At 42.7% G+C, this 18,164-nt stretch overlaps 1 protein-coding gene across 1 annotated transcript in view; it reads left to right on the forward strand.

Moving 5' to 3' along the window:
• The window catches only part of PCSK9 (proprotein convertase subtilisin/kexin type 9), a 184,367-nt gene that overhangs the window by 91,303 nt on the left and 74,900 nt on the right, over positions 1 to 18,164 (forward strand). Inside the window, exons 4-7 of the mRNA XM_078670175.1 lie at positions 1,627 to 1,760; positions 6,225 to 6,366; positions 13,138 to 13,334; positions 14,776 to 14,959. Coding sequence (XP_078526301.1) covers positions 1,627 to 1,760; positions 6,225 to 6,366; positions 13,138 to 13,334; positions 14,776 to 14,959 — 657 coding nt within the window. The remainder of the gene's footprint in view (positions 1 to 1,626; positions 1,761 to 6,224; positions 6,367 to 13,137; positions 13,335 to 14,775; positions 14,960 to 18,164) is intronic.

The following is an 18,164-nucleotide window of genomic DNA, read 5'->3' on the forward strand; positions in this document are numbered from 1 at the left end:
GACACCTTAATTGATAAATAAGTAGTTCCCTCAAATGCTTCTCCCAATCTTTCTGACGTTTACACTTGATCTGACACCTTACGAAGTCTCTAAAAGTTATCGTCCTATTCACTGTCTCAAAACATTAGCAGGTAATTCAGTTAAGTTCACATTAAAAACTCTGCTAAACAATATTCCTTGAAACTTTTCTTCACTTTACAAACTGCCTTCAAAACTTTTGGTAGACAGTATTTTTTGTTGAGCGCCTAGTGTTAATATATATTTACTGATACAAAAGAAGCTATAGATTTGGGATTTTGTAATGATGAAGCTTCACAACTAGCAAAAATGCATTCAATCTTTGAACTGAGTTGACCTTTAATTCATTTTCAATACTGATCCCAAGGCCTCTCTGAGAGTGGCAATATTGGGCATCATGGTGCCCTGGAATAAAATAATGTATTAATCGGTCAATTTGTATGGCATTCTTTGCCTAGTTATTTGGTGGTGGTGCGGCTTCTGCCGTTTTCCGAGTTGATCAGTTGAACTGCCATGGGACCACTGCTCCCCAAAGGGATCTGCGAACCCTTGTGGTCCTGCAGCAGTCTGAGCCTTGCAATTTGCTGCAGGTGCTACTGCGGCACCGCCAAGCATATTACGAATATCCTCACCACCACAGTTTTCATGGTGGTGATCCCGTCATGAAAAGAAAATCAGCCCTTGGACTACTGGCTGGCAATCTACTTTGCGCTCCTCCGTTGTCTCTATCAAGTCATTCCAATCCAATCAAAGTGTAGCTAGCACAGTGATTCAGCCCCCTTCTTTCTAACTTCACCTCCTTTGAGGTACAAAGATAAAGTGCTAATGTAGAATAAAACACTGTGAATGAAGCAGTTGTACGGCAACCCTATACACCTGCCTTTCCTTTGTTGAAATCATAGGGAATCGTTTTTGCTATTTTTAAAGCTGTGAAAGTTAGATTGGGAAGCCACCATCATGTTTGACTTGAAAAGTTGTTAGGGAAGTGGCTGAAAGGCAATACATAATTCTTTGTAATGCTACAAAATCACTAGCTACTTGAACACCATTTTCATTTGCACGCAGTACATAAGTTATAAAAATAAATAAATTAGTGCAAGAAGTCTGCTGTTAGCTCAGTCTAATGATAGAAAGAAAATACCGGACGCCCAAAGAAGACAGTGGGTTGCCTTTACAGGCAATCCTTTAGTACTGCTAATATCACCTATTTATTAAGATTGGGCATTTTGCGTGCTGTACACGTGCACTGGAAGGTCCTCTCAGTTACCCACAATGGCATGCAGTACTTAGAAGTGCTTAGTTTCTTTGCAATAGGTTGTGTAAAAGTGATAAATATCAAAAGGGTGCAGAGCCCATTAAATGAATTGCCTATGTACATCTGTGGATGCACAAGTACACGTGACGTCTTTATGTTTATGCAGATGTGTGCAGCATACATTTATGGATGTGCAGGCTATGTGCACCTGCAATAGCTTACTGAATATAGGCTTTTATGGGTTAAAATAAGGTGCTGATTAGCAACCATGCATATGTATATGTAAGCTAAAAGGACTACTAATGTGCCTATGAAGCCAGAGCAATGTCTTATATGTGATGTTTTTTGCATAGACAAAGGCGACTTGGTGGAGGTGTATCTGTTGGACACCAGTATCCAGAGCAACCACCGGGAAATTGAAGGGAAGGTTTTTGTGACGGACTTTGAAGATGTCCCAGAGGAGGATGGGACCCGTTTCTACAGACAGGTGAAGTGTCTGATTTTGTTAGATCTATTTGTGCATGTGCACCTGTCATCTTCTGAGCCTTAGCTCCTTCCTAGCAACCTCTCCAAGGTAATAGATCATGTGCGCCCTGCACCATTTTTCCTAACCATAGATGCCAGTCTCAAGTGTTGGGGGAGAAACTCTGAGCCCTTCTTCCCACCAGGGTCTGAGGTGCTGGAGGAAAGCAGTTCACTCATCAAACTGGAGGGAATTAACTGCAATCCCCAGAGCTTTTTTACATGACATGCTGTTCTAGTCAGGATGAACAGTCTGCCTATCTACTTAAACCCGCGTCCTCGCTACATCTTGGCTTCCCAATAGCTGTGTGCCATTAGTAGCTCTCACCTTCGCCGTGCCTCCTTTTTGTGCTCGTTTGTCTTCCAATGGACCTCTTTGTCTCGTGCGGTTTCCCCTCTGCTCGGTTTCCTGGGAGGACTGCTTTGGTGTGGGGTTTGCCTACCAAGACCCCTTACATTTCATGTGATTTCAGTTAAGCAGAAATAATTTTGAGTCTGCCTTCTTGATTATTCATTTCATGCCTTTTATCCCTATACTTTGTTGTCTGTTTTAGTGGGGAGGTCTTCCTTCATCAGTCCTACCTTCTGTGCTTCACTTGTAACTGAACATACATTTGTATAGTGCTGTATGCTGCTTCCAGCGTGCCGAAGGGCATTATCAGATGAGTTGTATGCTACATTGTATGGGAGTGCATGGTGTGAACAATGTTTTACATCCAATCAGATCTTGTGTGTCAATCGTATTGTTGGCATGTGTGATCACAGAAGTGCTCTTATCCTGACTTGGAGTGCTTAAGAGGGATGAAGGGAAGATGAAAGGGAGAGAGAGTGAAAACTCTTGCAGTTTTGGTGTAGTTGGTTGGAGTTTCTCTGTAGGTCCCATATAATATATTTTGTGTGACTTCGACCATCAACCCACATCTTGTACTTTCCAACTTCGGGCTATGTTACCATGGAGGTCTGCCTGCTGTGTTATATGTGGGGCCTCTTGCCTAGCAATCATGTGGTGTCCCGGTGTGGTCGGTGTTTTAGTGGACAACTGTCCTCTGAGGTGCTTTTATTACCGTGTATGTACTTTGCGCTTTTCCGCAGTGGTTATGTGTTTGAAATTGGAAGGAAGCCTTTGAAATCTTTTCCTCAAGGAACCTCCTATATGCCATCCTAGTTTGCTTGTGTTTTGAAAGATGCCTGTATCTGGAGTTGCTTATTGGTGGGTTTATCTGTATTTATTGTACTTCTCCAGATTTTGTTGATTACATTAGGTAGCTGTAATGGGAGTATTGATTCTTTCCTAAAGATTCTAATTGGGGGTTGATTCACAAAACATTTGCAGTCACTTCCCCGAAACGTGAACGTTTATAGTTCCAAATCTCATTTCTGGATTCACGTCAGGCTTTGCTGAGGCTTCAGATTGTGAAGTCCACGTTCAAGTACAGAAAATTTGCTTGTTTGGTGGACTTTTTTTTCTATAATACATCTTGTACAGGTGAGAAAATGGATGCTCCCAGAGCATAAGTACTTCTGAATGTGGAGAAAGCCCATCTCACCATTCCTATTTTCCCCCAACGTGCCCCACTCTGGCAAACCCAAATCTGCCCAGATCTCATCAGTAACGGAGTCCCATTGTGTCGTTGTCTTCAACACTCTTCTCGATATTCAGAGTAAAATCATATAAAAAGGACTTTAAGCCAATACCTCCAAACAAAACCTGATTCCCAAAAGAAAGCCCTATGCATCCTGGCGCTCTCTAAAGCCCACTGACAACATCAACTAACAAGCATTTGCAATGCAATAGGTCGCGCATTTGCGAGAGTTTGAGCTATTGGCATTGTAAATGGCAATGCCTTTTATTAATGTGTTGGTTTTCAAAACAGATCAATAAAAGGCATTGTCATTAACAATCCAATAGCTTAAACTCTAGCAAATGCGAGACCTATTGCATTGCAAATGCTTGTTTACTTTCCCAATGTTATTTTGGTTAAAATGGCTGAATGGGACATAAGGTGATAGTCATCTTGGCTACATAACTAACTTGAATATGACCCTGAATATAAATCAGTTTACTTGAGTATGCCACAATAAATATCCAATGTAATATGGCTGCCATTGAAGACTACGTGAAAATGGATGTATGACGTTACAACGCAGGCTATTACAACGCCTGCCTTTACAACGCGGTTTTTACATCGCAATCCATTACAACGCATAGTGCTTTTGGGTGTTGGATAGTGAATAGTTTAATTTACTATTCCAACTCCAGTCCCCGTGGACACTAGGGAAGGTGTTGGATAGTAAATTAAACTTATTCCCTATCCTAGAGCGCCCCCTAGCGCAATGCGTTGTAATGGTTTGCGTTGTAATGACCGCGTTGTAATGGTAGTGCGTTGTAAAAGTTTTGTTGTAAAGGTTGTTTACCCGTGAAAATGCCTGTGATCAATAGACCTCCAAAACACAGTGGGCCAGTCTTTCACAGTGCTTCACTTCATTAACTAAAATGTCTGCCTAAATGAACCTCTTTGGAATGCATGTCTACTATGCGAAGCACACCATAGTCCAAAATGATGTAACTGAAAACACTACCCGGGCATGCGCATCAGTTTAGTGGTCGTGGTGACAAAAGGCTACTCTTGCTGAAATTTGCCTCCAACAAGACCCAAAAAAATACAAGGCCCCCCCGCTAATCATCAGACATGAAAAGCAGGCAGGCTTAAACAGGGCAAACTCTTGCGGTTACAGATGCGTGAGTTCTGCTGTATCCTGCTCGTAGCCAACAAAGCTGTGGCAGAGAAGGAGCTGGATACTTCCAAATAAGAAGGAATAACGTTTTTATTTTGCTGGAGCCATCATACACATCGTGACCTTCTTACTGCACTCACCAACTCACTGCAGTTCAAAGGCACCCAACATTCCATCATTTCTGCATTCCATGTTCAGACATAACATTGCATTGTTACGTTTGAACATCACAGTTTTCTTTTAGGTTTAGCATTCCCTACCCTGCATTTTCAGTTGGTTGAACTTTAAGCCTTTGTGTTCCTCCTGGGGGAATCTGAGCTTGTTACCTGAACTAGCCTCACCTACTTTAAGATGCCTTGCTTTGGCACAGCCTGATATTATTCCCCAATCTCCCTTGGGATCTTACATTGGTTCTAAAAGTTATTCAGCCTACCCTTTGAGCTCTTGAGGGATGGCTCCCTTAAGTGTCTTTTTTAGCTAAGGTAATTATTACTGCTGCTTGTAGACAGGGTGAGATGGCGACTTTCCTATCATCTGCACATATTCTTCATTTTCTACCTGATGGCTCAGTCTTGCTTCTTTATCCTAACTTTCTTCTTTAGATCTTTGCTGATTTCTGATTACCCTCTTACTTAGGAGTTTGTCATGCCTTATCTATACCCGTCTGCTGATGAGGAACCTTCTTTGCATTGGTTAGATGATGGGAGAGTTGCAAATTCACTTAGAATACATATCTAGCTTTCTTTAGCCAAGGTTTTTTTTTTCAAACCAGGGTCATAAACCATTGATTGTTAGCCATTGGGTATGCCTTCCAATCGTTATGGGTGAAATTACAATTCCAGTTCTTGTGCTGGGTCATTCTATTAGAAGAATGACTGCTGTGGGATGGTTGCCGATGGTTTTTCTATTGTTGTTATGCGCAGAGTTGCTACTTGGGCTGCCACATGCACCTTTATTCAGCACTACAAGCTCAAAATGATGGGCTGTCATTTGTGCTGCTGTTTTTTAGGTTTTTTTCAGTTCTGGTTTATTATTTCCTTTATTTGATAATAAATATGCACATGTGCAGACTAGAGAATTTGTCATTTTGTTTTATACCAACACCTTTTTAAATTGCTTTTGTATTCTGTGTGACAAAAACGATGAGTCAGTAAAATCTTGATAGAAGATACAGTTTATTCAGCAGCAACTCTGTGACTCCCAAAGGACAGACACACCACACCAGCTACTGACTCAGGCTATTCTAAGATCAGCAAGTCTGGAGCACTGTGATGACATACTCATGGTACCATTGCATAGTCAAGCTAACATTACTACAGTATCCTCATATCTGAAAACTGGGACGAAGAAGAGAGGACAAAGTAGTAATGCTTGGTTAACTTAACATTGAACTTAATTAAGCGGACTCCTACTCTTCCTACCTGTCCTATTTCCAAAGCTCCCACCCTAGGAGTGGTGGGCATTGATATTGCTTTGCTGCTTAACAGGGTTTCCTGTAACATCTTCTGCCTCCTAAAGGGAGGAAGGGGCTCAGTAATACAATTCCAGTGTCCATAAACAAGCTCTTCTTGACACAAGTGCAGACTGGGAATACACTTCTCGGCCAGCGTGAGAAAACAATACGCATGATATGATATTCATTTACATTCTCCACTTTTACTCCTGTGATCTGACTGCATGTACCTTATTGCAGGCCGGTAAATGTGATAGCCATGGGACCCACATGGCCGGAGTTGTTAGTGGTCGGGATGCTGGGGTTGCCAAAGGAGCGAATGTCCGTAGTCTGCGAGTGCTGAACTGCCAAGGCAAGGGAACTGTCAGTGGAACCCTTACAGGTGAGTGGTACTATCAAAGGGGTCTAATATCAAATAATATTGCTGCGGCGTCTAGAAAGCTGCACACTTTCTTGTTTTTGTTAGAAATGAATATGCTTCCCTGTGGACTCCATTTCAGTTAAGTGTAACAAATGTTTGTGAAAAGATCTTTTTTTGCCTGGCACACTATGTGAACAAAGAAACAATAGTGTTTAAAATATATTCATGTTCCAATTGGTTGTCTGTGCATCTCTACCTAAACTGTTGAATGTCTATTTTGCAAATATACTCAAGGTTCAAGTTGAAACTTGAACTTGCAAATATGCAAAGTATGCCTATGCATGCCTATGGTTCTACAGAAAGGGTCCCCAAGACTTACCTAAGCCAAAAGTCTCATTTAAGCCTCACCCAGATGTCGTTACCCACATGTGATTTTGAATCAGATGAATGTTTGTCAAAGTCAGAGGTGCACATGTTCATTCCTGTCTTTCTTTTTAAAGCCAGAATTTTATGCACTGCTCAATAGGGGGATTATTAGACTGTCTGACAGTTTGGATGATCTTGTTGGCGCGCATATTCACTACAATTCTCAAACAGCCTGCAGGGATAATGTAGGGCGAGGTTTGTGAATGACAGTGATTGGCTAATGTTTATGGTGTGATTGGCTTCCAGCCTATCAAGTTTCGAATGTCTGATGACAGAAGTGGAATTTGCATGTGTGTGTGCTTGGCTGCCAGTTTTATTTCCTGGTTTGCTTATTTATTCAGTTAATGTGAAGGGCCAATAGCTCTACTAAGCACCCTTGTCTTTATGGACCCACATGGCTGCCTGACTTCTGCAGGTGCTGCTTTTGAGGGCTGAAAAGTCAGGTTCCACGTGAGGAGGAAACTCCAAGAGGGTAACATTTTGGTGAGAAGGCCAGAGTAACCAAGTGCTAGTCCTGCGCTTTCACCTTTTCGTCTGTCAGCCAATCATTTATGTGTGGGTGTTCCTAAATGCTGACTTACGGTTTCGACCTGCAATTTTGAGACCATCTTCAGAGGTGTTGTGCAACCAAAATTCCAGCACCTAAAATCTCTCTTGTTCTTTCTTTATGATAATCACACAGCTTCCCCCTGTTCCCCATAAACTCTGTTGGGGTTCACTGCATGGCTATATTCGTCCCTAACGTGGGTTTCCCATTTTAGCCCAGCCGCTCTAGATCAGTCCCCAAAACGTTTTTATATTAGGGTAACCTCACATTTATGTGCCTAAATGCACACCTCTTTATTGCATCAGAGAGCACATACTTTCACACAGCTAAAGAGGGAACATCACCTTTCAGATCTGAAAGTACGAGTCGAGAGCTGAGGTGATGTGTGCTTTGGTTTTTATTTGCGATGCCTGTCTGGTAGAATAATACATATATTACAGGAGTCTATGTTTAACTGTGTGGCTGCAAGTTCTAATACCAGTAGGGCTTTTTAGCCTTTCATCCCTTTGAGGTTCAGAAAATGAGCACCAATCAGCCTTGTAACAGTAAACAACTGTTATCAGTGGCCAACAACTGTTGGCTGTGAATGTGTGCTTTACAAAATGGCGATACTATGGTGGCACATGCAAAAGAGGTTCCACATTCCTTGCCAGAATTCTGGCTGGTGCCCACATATTTTATCATGGACATTTGTCAAATGCTTTTCCTTGAGCTGCAGATCCAACCCTACACAAATGGCAGTGAATATGGCACAATCATTTCTTCAGACTTCTGCTTTGTAGAAGGGAGGTGAGGGCCAACGATAATATTCAAGTGAAAAGGGTTCACACGAGGACCTGGGGTATACATCTTAGAGGTGGCACTGCACAGGGACATAGATACAGACAGGTGGGTACACAAATGAGTGAATAGGTGGTATGAATAGACAAAGGGTGGCATAGAAGAAGCCTGGCTCACGTTACAATGAGATTTTCTTCTCCTAGAAAGGTATATATCAAACATGAAGTAATCCAGGGATGAGCACTTTTATTAGTGCTATTGAGTGTCTACAGGACACGGGTTGTGAAAATTTTCAGCTTCCATAACAGCTATTACATGCCAATGAGGCACACATTCATCCAGCTCAAAGACCATTGCAGAGCTGTTCTCCACATGTGATCCCCTGTATCTCAGCGCCAGCTCTGGGTGTAGAAAAACTCACTATGCTTGATTTGGGACAAGAGTAAGATCTTGCTTTTTTGACTAGTAATCCTCTTTCTCCTTCCATTAACCTTGCCCAAATCACTCAATGCATACCTCTGTCTATAGAACAAGCCCAAAATTTGGCATTGTGGTTTGACAGTGATCTCACTTTTCTACGCCACATATACGCTAGTTAAATCAGACCGTCGGCACCTGTGGCTTCTCAAAAGAATCTTGCCTGGCCTCCAACTCTTTCAGAAACTCTCACTAGTGCTTGCAGTGGACATGTCCCACCGGGGTTATTGCAAGAGCATCTACACCGGACTTCCTAAGAAATCTTAACATGAACTACAAAAAGTTCACAAGTAGGATTATCACACCAGCGAGGTGTGATCACTGGTTTGAATGGTGGATGTGCACTGTGGCTCGCATCACTGCATTTCTCAGTAACCTTTGCAGGCTCTCAAAAGCTCTAAATGGAAAATAGGCGAGGACAAAATACTAAATTGGTGAGATTCTCCCCTTGTGTTCAAATAGGTTGGTGGATTGTAGAGTGACTTTCGATTATTGGCTCTAGTGGCCCAGAATCAGTGAGATTCACCTATAGGGCTAACATCTTTAATGTAATTGCAAAGACAATAAAAATGTACCTATTGATCGAAATACAGAATAATCAGAAGAACTTTTTGGCAAAATAGCGCCTACCGCTAATAATGGGGACTTTGTACTCTAAGAGGTTCGAAGTTCATCCTCACTGTAGGTAGTATAATAAATTAATCTAATTAACCAATGAGTTCTGGCTTCTAGGGAACATGTTGTGGATCATTCTGGCATGAACTTATAAATTGGCATAAGGGAGTGTAACTCTCAGCACAAGAACTTACACATTCCAAGGGATGCACAATCAACTGGTACCATTACATTTCAGTCATTCAGGTGAGGGAATCCCTTCATGTCTCCAGCCTAAGAGCACTACAGCATTCTTTCCCATTATTAGATACTCCTTAAGTAAAATGAGAGACCACACTCTAAGTGTATAGTTTTCATATAGACCTGCCACTAAGGCAGCCAAACTGCTAACCATTCAGCAAAAGATTTCAAACAAAAATTCCCAACCTGCTGACATGTCATTCCCAGATTAAAAGTGACTGAGCCGAATTCTGACTTCAGCAGACCAGGTCTGTAGTTGGGATGCCCCCTCAAGATCTGTATCAGCTTTGGCATTGGTTTCTAGAGACCCCATAACACCATTCAGAACATTGAAGAGTGACGTGGATGGTCTGGACAAGAAATGCCGTGGCTTTGGTGTATAGCTTCAGTCTTCTTAGACCCCAAACCGTTGGGAAATATTCTTTATCAGCAATTGTCCTCTTGTGCATTGTAGGTAAAAGCTTGCGGGACAAGTGCAAGATTGATTTGTAATTCCCATCCCTTGAGCTCTGACTAATGACAAGCCTCCCTTGCCAATATCGGAAGCACATGTGATGAAGGTCTTCCCTGACTTGGCATTAGTCTCATTACAGTGCTTGACAGGGAGCTCTTTTGCTAACCACACTGTTAGGTTTCATAGTCTAAGGTATAGGCCATGCTGCAGTAGCCATGACCTGGTCTGGACCTACCGTACGTCCTTAAAGAGCCCCCGTTATGTATCGATTTTCATTCCTACTCAGCTGAAAACTTCACTTTTCACCTAAATCAGTGTTACCTGTTGTGTAGTATTACTGCACCTGGCATTCTTGGGTGTGGTAATAAATCATGGATTTCCATGAGCAAAGCCACCTGCTTAAGACGTGGAATATATGGTTGGAATTGTTGAAATCAGTGATAATAAGATTTCTCATGAAATTCCCCATGCCCACATGTGCCTACTGAGGATCAACTTGTGACTGACCCTTGCCCTGGTATTACCAGTACCCCCGCTGTGGGAACTACTGTGCCCAGTTACTGTTGGCAGTTACTGGTCATTGGTAATTAGAGCCTCAGTGCTCCCATCAAAGGAAACTAGCAGGTTTCTGTGTTTCTAGTTACTTCTCTTCTTGTATTATCCTCATCAACAACATTGCAATAGACTCAATGCTTGATTTCTGATCTAGACTGAGGGTGATCTAGAGGCAGTAGCTGGCCTTTCAACATTCTTCAAGCCAAAGAACAATCTGATACTTAAAGAGACCCATGCAGCAAGTGAAGACAGTCTTAAACACTTTCATTTAGCTTCATGTTCTAGTAATGCCTACAAAACTCCATGGTGGAGCTGAAATGGGGATCTTTTGTTTTGTCACTTGGTGATGAGTCCCATCTGGAAAATCATATGACCCTCCCTCTTTATGTTCATCAGCGCTCTGTGGGAAGGTCCGGTAAGGATGAGAGTGAGATATTCCTGCATCACCAGCGCTCATATCCTGGTCCTTACCTTTAAGCTACACCAGTATGGCTAGGAAACAAATCCTTAAAAGTAGATCTCACACGCAGCAACATTGCCATGAGAATCTCAGAGAGCTTAAAAAGAAATGTAAGGGAACAAAGTTACAGTCCTTGCTACAATTGTCAAAAATTAAGGGTTATGATGCCTTCCTCTTCAAGCCCTTGTTTTAACAGACCAGCAGGACTACTTCAGTACGACACTAGTAAGGCTTCATCATGTTCACATCAGTACTGTGTGCACCTTGCTTGTTCTCTCGTGATGCTATTTTACTAGCATCAATGATCTTCTTGACCATGTTTTTGTGTCCTGTTCTAGCAGCTCACTAACCGATTCCCGCTTTTCTTTCAGCAGTTACATCACTTGTACATCTCTTGTTATCATAACAAGTTGGTGTTGATTTACTAAACACCACCGCAATATATCACTTGGTAATTTTATTGCTTTTCACAATCACCACAAAGCATGTCAAGAACATACACTATATAATCACTATAAAAGTCAGGATATTGCACGATGCATTTTTTTATAAAATGGATGTACAGAGTATCATACCAGAAATGTCCTTTATGTTTGCAGATAATAAGCCCCTGATGAAGGGCAGGACCCGAAATGCATTGGGCATGAGAAATTAAAATGTGAATCAATGGAATACAATGTTATATCACTGAGGAAAGTTTTATAACACAGATGACCAAGGATGAATAAAACATTTATGTGAAATCAAAACCTTTGAAGAGTGATTACATTATTAAAAATTCAAAAGACTGCAATTGGAGACGTCCTCCCGTCCAGGAAGCAACGCAAACCAAATATTCTATTCGTCCTCTCACTCAGGAGGATTTACCTATTAGCACCAACCACCTACAATACAACAGGCATAACTTACACACCAGGTGTGTGGAGTCCTTTTCCATTTGGACATAACACTGCCCTGGCAGCTGCCATCTTGTGCTTCCTTACCAGAACTATCATTAAGATCTCCTGCCTCTCTGTAAAGCACCAGACTAGGAAATTCCATTTTACCAACCTTCTGATCGGCATCCATCAGGCAAGCCAAGGACATCGACTCCTACTAGAGCTTCCTCAAAATTAGGATAAAGTGATTAATAGCCACAGGTTGTTATCAATGTTTACTTCCCAACCCATCTTGGTTGAATTGTCGGGTACTGTATAATTGTTATGGGGAAATGATTGAAGTGGACTCCTTTGGCACCTACCTTTAGGCAAACATGTGGTAGTATATATACTTCTTCCACTGATCCCCATACTTCTCGCCAAATGTGCTCAGTATTCTTTAGAGGGTCCCATTAAACCTATAGCAAAGTCTGTTTGCCTTAGGATGTCAAATAGTTCTTAAATGGTGGTACAACCCTCTGCCAAACGATGTCCACCACTCATGAACTGGGATCCAGGGTCAGAAATGGCTTCTTCAGGAAAGGCTATTCTAACAAATACTGCAAAAGAGTCTCAGCAAATTTGTGGGTGCTAATTGAACACAAGACAATTGACATAGGATACTAGATGGTTCTGTCTGCATCCACAAGGATGACTTTTTTGTTACTATTGCGGGGCTAGGTCCAGGGGATCAGCATTGCCATCCCTACTTGCTGGAAGGTGACCCCCTACCGCTAAAAGTGGACCACTGAGTTGTATGTAATTGGTAGTCACACGTAACTGTTAAACACCAGACACTGTGGAATGCAGTGCCTTAAATCAGTTCCTTGTTCATCTGTGGGAAAGGTTGAAGCCCAGACATGTCTGTATTTCTGCTCCTACAGAAGTTAGAGGCTCCACATATGACACTTTACTGTGAATCCTCTGACCTTTCAGATGACTCTTCTAATAGGTCACTACTTTAGAGGGTGATCATCGCTACATTCAGTGAGGGCTGAGGTGTTGCACTGACATTAGGGAGAAGAAAAGGATTGCAACTAGGTCACTAGTGTGTCTATTATGATGCACTTAGAATAGACCAGTTTTTTGTACCAAGTTTTCCATAAATCCCTTTCCATTAATCTTCGATTGCTTCAAACCAATATTTCTAGAAACATGTTTAATGTATTACCATATGTTGACCATCTGTAAATGTATACTGGTGTACTGTAGAACATTCACGTTCTTTATGAATCAATATTTAATGTATAAGAATCAATTCAAGTAGAATATTATTATAAGGTAAACTTCTCAAAACTGATTTTCTGTACCGTCCCAACAGGCCTAGAATTTATCAGGAAAACCCTTCTTGAACAGCCATACAGCCCATTGGTGGTTCTGCTTCCTTTTGTTGGTGGTTACAGCCGCACAATGAACGCTGCTTGTCGGCTCATGGTGCGGAACGGAGTGGTTATGATTGCTGCAGCGGGAAATTACAAGGATGACGCTTGCCTGTATTCACCTGCATCTGAACCAGAGGTAGTTACACTTTATCCTTACTGAATGATATCCTGATGGAATGTTCCACATAAATTCATTTTTTACTCATATTTTTACTTCTGTTTCTTTATTTCATGTTTTTCTTTAGGTTGAGTCTTCTTTTTATTTTTAATATGGTGTTTTCCTTTGTGTTTTCTTTCTTATGTCTTTTTTCCTCACAGGAGTCACACCAGTCCCACAACCACAACTTGTGTTATTCCTCTTCACTCCTTTTTATTGTATCATGTTCATCCCATTTTAAATCTTATTATTTTTTACTTTCCTTTTCCTTTTTTCACATGTTTTAACTTACAACTGGTACCCCCCATACTTCCTTGTTCCCTTTTTACTTAGCATAGTTTTGTAATTCTTCCTTTTTAGTTCAGAATTTTCAAAGTGTTTTTTTTTAGGAACTGAAACTTTTTCATTGTTTAATTTCGAAGTGGCGATTTCTCAAGACTCGATTCACAACAAATAGCACACATCTGCACCTCTCTCAGTACCCTTACGAACAGATGCAGATGTAATACCTTTGACATTAGTCTCCAGTCCTATTACTGGGAATGTCATATGACATGTTACACAAGCTCTCGTATAAACAATATGATACTGAACAATACTATTGTATGTTTGTCCACAAGGCAAGCATTTCCCAGTGGAGAAACCCCTTCCTCTACATCCTGTCCATATTTGGAGGTGATCCATTTTCCTTCCCAGTCTGGAAGGGGGCGGGGGGACTCAAGCCTTTTGAGAAATAAAACCCCAACCATTTCTATGGTGGGAAAGGTTGGAATGACGTTTATGAATGTCAACAAACTTCTTAGCTGGTTGGCATTCACAAGCTTGCAAGGCATACCATGCCTTTGTCCACCCAACCCCCACTCTTTACTTGGGATCATCTACTGCAGAATTTTCTGCACACATGCCGGAGAAATCTGTTATAGTGAAACTTTTACAGTGGTGGGAATTCTTCTGTGAATTCCTGACAGGTGGAAATGAAGGCATTTTTAACTGTAAATTGTTATTTACAGTCCAAAATGGCTTTGAGAGTCAGACCCCCAGTGTTGACATCAAACCCCCTGATGATGTCGCTGTGCATTGAATTGTTCAGGCTGCGCTTGGGATTATGTTACTAACAACACAGAGGCATTAGGTTTCTGAAAGAATGGCTGTTGAGAAAAAAAATGTAGTTCTTGTTCAGGTTCTCGAATGGAATAGATCCAGAGTGGTATAATGCACAGCTAACTCCTTGGGGCACCGGTAGTGTATTTTGAGTGTTGTAGGTCATATCTAGCATAAGCACTTTGGTGGGTGGGGCAGAAAGCACTTGCTCTGTCTTCCAGACTCTGTGAATTAGGCCTAGATTTATTAACACATTAGTGTTTGCTCTTGGGCACTGCTGCTGTGCTAATACTGCTACTGTGACGTTTACAATACTTAGGTCATCACAGTTGGAGCAACGAACTTCCAGGATCAGCCGGTCAATATGGGACCACTTGGGACAAACTATGGTCGCTGCGTCGATATCTTTGCACCAGGTGATGACATCATAGGCGCATCCAGTGACTGCAGCACTTGTTTTACATCAAAGAGCGGGACCTCGCAAGCTGCAGCACATGTCGCTGGTAATTATTTCATATATGCTGTCTCAGAAAATACATTTAGAAGGCATGTCCATAATTTACAGAGAATTATTTACTTTTTATTGCTTGCTTATTTGATTATTATTTTTTTTGCTTCGTTTTGTCTGAGTGAACAAAACAAAGTAAGGTGAAGTTCTTTGCACAAACTAAACACATTTAGCGCAATTTAAGAAAGAAAATGACAACTACAGGAAATTCCAGTTTACAGGTTCCAAAAGGTTTCTATTGAGTCCACTTAAGATATATTGTTTTAGTACGTTAAATGGTGGGACTCAAATTAAATGAATTGGCATTCCGTGCCACCAGAGAGTAGCCCAGCCTACTGTCAATGGATATGGACTGCCCTTTGCCTAATCCCTGGTCGTCAGCCAGTTGGAATTTAGTCTATGGATAGCCACGGGGTATTGGTAGAGCACAGGAGCTAAATGAATAGAAACTAGTTCTGCAATGCATTTAGAGGAAAGTGGTAAATTTGCATTAACAATCATTTTTTACCATTGTCACAATTTATAAGCAGGAAAGGTATTACCAGGGTACTGCAAGGTATTACTGTCACAGATTGCTACCAGAAAACTCGTGTTAGTAAAAAGACAGGACATGCAAAATAAATCTGTCGTATCCCTTCTACAGATAAGTAATTCCCCATCTCTTCAAAAAGCACTGGATTACCACTAAATTAAGGGCTTAGTAATAAATGAAGGCTTCAGTTGGGGATGTTTTATAGCAGTAAATAGAGTGATGAATGCAAAAACAACAGTTGATGGACAGAATGCAGAACAATGTCATACATTCACCCCAGTACAGAGATCTGGGCCTAAATCCATCTTTTATTTGCTCACCACACCACCCCAATTCAGACATGGCCATATGCAAATCAGCCTTGACCCTGTGCCTCATGGGAACAGTCCATCCCGAACTGCCAAGCCATGTCTTCCTTGGACCGGAATCAAGCATCCTTGGACCGGTTTCTGGCTATCAGCCGTCTTCAGCCAGGATAGCTTGACTCCAGTGGTGTGGAGAGCACGGGACTCACATCTGAGCATACCCGTCCCACTCGGGGTGACAAATGCAAAAACAACAGTTGATGGACAGAATGCAGAACAATGTCATACATTCACCCCAGTACAGAGATCTGGGCCTAAATCCCTCGTTTTTTTTGCTCACCACACCACCCCAATTCAGACATGGCCATATGCAAATCAGCCTTGACCCTGTGCCTCATGGGAACAGTCCAGCCTGAACTGCCAAGCCATGTCTTCCTTGGACCGGAATCAAGGATCCTAGGACCGGTTTCTAGCTATCAGCTGTCTTCAGCCAGGATAGCTTGACTCCAGTGGTGTGGAGAGCACGAGACTCCCGTCTGAGCATACCCGTCCCACTCGGGGTGACAAATGCAAAAACAACAGTTGATGGACAGAATGCAGAACAATGTCATACATTCACCCCAGTACAGAGATCTGGGCCTAAATCCATCTTTTTTTTGCTCACCACACCACCCCAATTCAGACATGACCGTATGCAAATCAGCCTTGACCCTGTGCCTCATGGGAACAGTCCAGCCCGAACTGCTAAGCCATGTCTTCCTTGGACCGGAATCAAGCATCCTAGGACCGGTTTCTGGCTATCAGCCGTCTTCAGCCAGGATAGCTTGACTCCAGTGGTGTGAAGAGCCCGGGACTCACGTCTGAGCATACCCGTCCCACTCGGGGTGACAAATGCAAAAATAACAGTTGATGGACAGAATGCAGAACAATGTCATACATTCACCCCAGTACAGAGATCTGGGCCTAAATCCATCGTTTTTTTGCTCACCACACCACCCCAATTCAGACATGGCCATATGCAAATCAGTCTTGACCCTGTGCCTCATGGGAACAGTCCAGCCCGAACTGCCAAGCCATGTCTTCCTTGGACCGGAATCAAGCATCCTAGGACCGGTTTCTGGCTATCAGCCGTCTTCAGCCAGGATAGCTTGACTCCAGTGGTGTGGAGAGCACGGGACTCACGTCTGAGCATACCCGTCCCACTCGGGGTGACAAATGCAAAAACAACAGTTGATGGACAGAATGCAGAACAATGTCATACATTCACCCCAGTACAGAGATCTGGGCCTAAATCCATCGTTTTTTTGCTCACCACACCACCCCAATTCAGACATTGCCATATGCAAATCAGCCTTGACCCTGTGCCTCATGGGAACAGTCCAGCCCGAACTGCCAAGCCATGTCTTCCTTGGACCGGAGTCAAGCATCCTAGGACCGGTTTCTGGCTATCAGCCGTCTTCAGCCAGGATAGCTTGACTCCAGTGGTGTGGAGAGCACGGGACTCACGTCTGAGCGTACCCGTCCCACTCGAGGTGACAAATGCAAAAACAACAGTTGATGGACAGAATGCAGAACAATGTCATACATTCACCCCAGTACAGAGATCTGGGCCTAAATCCATTATTTTTTTGCTCACCACACCACCCCAATTCAGACATGGCCATATGCAAATCAGCCTTGACCCTGTGCCTCATGGGAACAGTCCAGCCCGAACTGCCAAGCCATGTCTTCCTTGGACCGGAATCAAGCATCCTAGGACCGGTTTCTGGCTATCAGCCGTCTTCAGCCAGGATAGCTTGACTCCAGTGGTGTGGAGAGCACGGGACTCACGTCTGATCATACCCGTCCCACTCGGGGTGACAAATGCAAAAACAACAGTTGATGGACAGAATGCAGAACAATGTCATACATTCAACCCAGTACAGAGATCTGGGCCTAAATCCATCGTTTTTTTGCTCACCACACCACCCCAATTCAGACATGGCCGTATACAAATCAGCCTTGACCCTGTGCCTCATGGGAACAGTCCAGCCCGAACTGCCAAGCCATGTCTTCCTTGGACCGGAATCAAGCATCCTAGGACCGGTTTCTGGCTTTCAGCCGTCTTCAGCCAGGATAGCTTGACTCCAGTGGTGTGGAGAGCACAAGACTCACGTCTGAGCATACCCGTCCCACTCGGGGTGACAAATGCAAAAACAACAATTGATGGACAGAATGCAGAACAATGTCATACATTCACCCCAGTACAGAGATCTGGACAGATTTAATGAGAACTGGGGTCATTATCTGTGTCACACGGACTGAGGTCCAGTGTTTCCACAACGCGAAGTAAGGCTGTTGCCTGAGAACGCTACCGCTACGTG

Source organism: Lissotriton helveticus, chromosome 1_2, assembly GCF_964261635.1.
Source record: "Lissotriton helveticus chromosome 1_2, aLisHel1.1, whole genome shotgun sequence".
Lineage (NCBI taxonomy): Eukaryota > Metazoa > Chordata > Amphibia > Caudata > Salamandridae > Lissotriton > Lissotriton helveticus.